The following is a 2500-nucleotide window of genomic DNA, read 5'->3' on the forward strand; positions in this document are numbered from 1 at the left end:
CTCTCTCCCTCTCTCTCACCACAGACAGGCGGTAAATAACTCACTCCCTCTCTCTCTCCCACCACACCCATAGGCGGTTCCCGTTTTCTTCGGCCTGGTGACCCTCCACGCCCTCTCGCGGCTGGTCCGAGGGAAGGAAGTCCGTATGAATGAAGTCCTGACGTCATCGGGGCTCGGGATACTACACGAGGCGGCGTCGTGAGTAGGATGTTTGGGGGTGTGTTTGGGGGTGTGGGGGTGTGGGGAGGGGGGTTGGAGGGGTGTGGGGAGGGTATGGGTGTGGGTGGGGTGTGGAGGGGAGGGGGGGTAGGGGGTGTGTGGGGAGGGGGTGGGGGTGGTATGGGGAGGGTGTGGGGGGTGGGGCGGGGGGGTGGGGTGTGGGTGGGGGGGGGGGAGGGGGGGGGGGGGGTGGAGGGGGGAGGGGGGTGTGTGGGGGGGGTTGGAGGGAGGGTGTGGGGTGGAGGGGTGTGTGTGGGTGGGAGGGGTGGAGGGGTATGGGGTGGGGGTTGGAGGGGTTATATAGGATGAGTAGGACGTTGGGAGTGTGTGGGTGGAGGGAGTAGGAGGGGGGGAGGGGTTGTATAGGATGAGTAGGAGTGTGGGGGTGTGTGGGTGGAGGGAGTAGGAGGGTGGGGGGGAGCGGTTATATAGGATGAGTAGGAGTGTGGGGGGTGTGGGTGGAGGGGGTGTGTGGGTGGGGTTGGAGAGTAGGAGGGTGGGGGGAGGGGTTGTATAGGAGATAAAGATATGTGGTGTGGTATAGGGAGGGGGGAAGGGAGGGGAGGGAAGTGGCAGGGTTATACAGAGAAGGAAGATGGGGGGGGGGAGGAGAGGATGGAGTTGGAGTGGGGAGGGGGTGGGAGGAGGACGGGGAAGGGGTGGATGAGGGGAAAGGGTTAGATGGGGGAGAAGGGGAAGTGTTAGATGAAGAGGAAGAAGAATGGAGAAAGGGGGAAAATAAATGAGGTTAGGAGGGATGGATAAGGAATGTATGAGGTGGAGAGAAGGAAAAAGAAGAAGAAAAAAAAATAAAAAGAATGAAAGAGGAGTTGGTGATGATGATAGTTGTGGTGATGATTGGTATAGTGGTGATGAAAGGGGAGGATAATCGTGGGAGTGATGATGGTGGTGGTGACGACGGTTTGAAAGGAGAGAAGGATAGTAGTGGTGTTGAGATGATGATTATGGTGATGATGATATTGATAATAATAATTATGATATTACTGACAATTATAATAATAAGACTTGTAATAATAATGACGACTATAACAATGATGATAAAATTAATAATTATAATGCTAGTGATGATGATGATGATGGTGATGCTGGTAATAATGATGACGATGAGGATGATAAATATAATTATCACATATATAATGATAGTAATGGAAGAAAAAAATGATTTGCACAAAGTGTCTATAGAAAGATGTGCAACATTTCCCTAATCTCAAAAAGGTCTTTTTTCAGTAAACTTATTCACTATGCAGCGGGTCAGTCTATCATATCATCATCACCTCAAAGCATTTTGTTATTCTTGAATCATTATCAATTGAATGATAGAATTTTCAAAAATAACTATGATGATAGTTGCAGTAGTCACAACAATCACAATCATATTGATATAATTACAATTAACAATATTCCTTTCGAATGAAACCATACTCTATCCAAAGACCAAGCGATACGCACTTGTTTCTTCCTGTCGCCATTCGTTCGTCTTTTGTTTTCGCAGGTTCATCTCCGAGGGCGCCATCTTGCTAGGCTATGCGCACTTGTTTCTTCCTATCGCCATTCGTTCGTCTTTTGTTTTCGCAGGTTCATCTCGGAGGGCGCCATCTTGCTGGGCTACGAGTGGCTGTACCAGTACCGCCTGCTGGAGCTTCCGTGGGACTCGCTGGTCACGTGGTGGGCGGCTTTCTTCTTCGTCGACTTCTGCTACTACTGGGTCCATCGGGCGAACCATGGTCAGTCGGGCGCTGTGGTTCGTTGTGGTTCGTTGTGGGCGTGTGTCTCCGTGGGCTCTGTGTTTTTTTTTTTTTTTTTTTTTTTGTGTGTGTGTGTCTTTACGTGTGCTTTTTGTAATGTATCATATTGTGATAATCATCATAATGAAAATATTCATATATCTATTAACCTATCTATCTATCTATCTATCAAATCAAATACGAACCACCAAGACGTTAACAAAGAATATCCTCCCCCTCCCCCACCCCCACCCCCTCCTCTCCAGAGATCAACCTCCTATGGGCGGCCCACCAAGTCCACCATTCCTCCGAGGACTACAACTTCGGCACCTCGAGTCGCATCTCCATCTTCCAGCGCATGACCTACTTCGGGTTCTACCATCCCCTGGCCCTCCTCGGGATCCCCATCGCCTCCGTCATGGTGCACCTCGGCCTCAACTACCTCTTCCAGTTCTGGGTCCACAACGAAGACGTCGGCAAGCTTGGTCCTCTGGAGTGGGTCTTCAACACGCCGTCGCATCACCGCGTCCATCATG

The 2500-nt window shown here is 50.5% G+C and overlaps 1 protein-coding gene across 1 annotated transcript in view; it reads left to right on the plus strand.

Moving 5' to 3' along the window:
• Positions 1 to 2500, plus strand: part of LOC122248236 (alkylglycerol monooxygenase-like) — an 8655-nt gene that overhangs the window by 3089 nt on the left and 3066 nt on the right. Inside the window, exons 2-4 of the mRNA XM_086551827.1 lie at positions 74 to 198; positions 1816 to 1964; positions 2231 to 2500. Of these exons, the coding sequence (XP_086407953.1) occupies positions 74 to 198; positions 1816 to 1964; positions 2231 to 2500 (544 nt within the window). The remainder of the gene's footprint in view (positions 1 to 73; positions 199 to 1815; positions 1965 to 2230) is intronic.

Source organism: Penaeus japonicus, unplaced genomic scaffold, assembly GCF_977035675.1.
Source record: "Penaeus japonicus unplaced genomic scaffold, GWHDUDI00000001_assembly GWHDUDI00000025, whole genome shotgun sequence".
In the NCBI taxonomy this organism is placed as follows: Eukaryota; Metazoa; Arthropoda; class Malacostraca; order Decapoda; family Penaeidae; genus Penaeus; species Penaeus japonicus.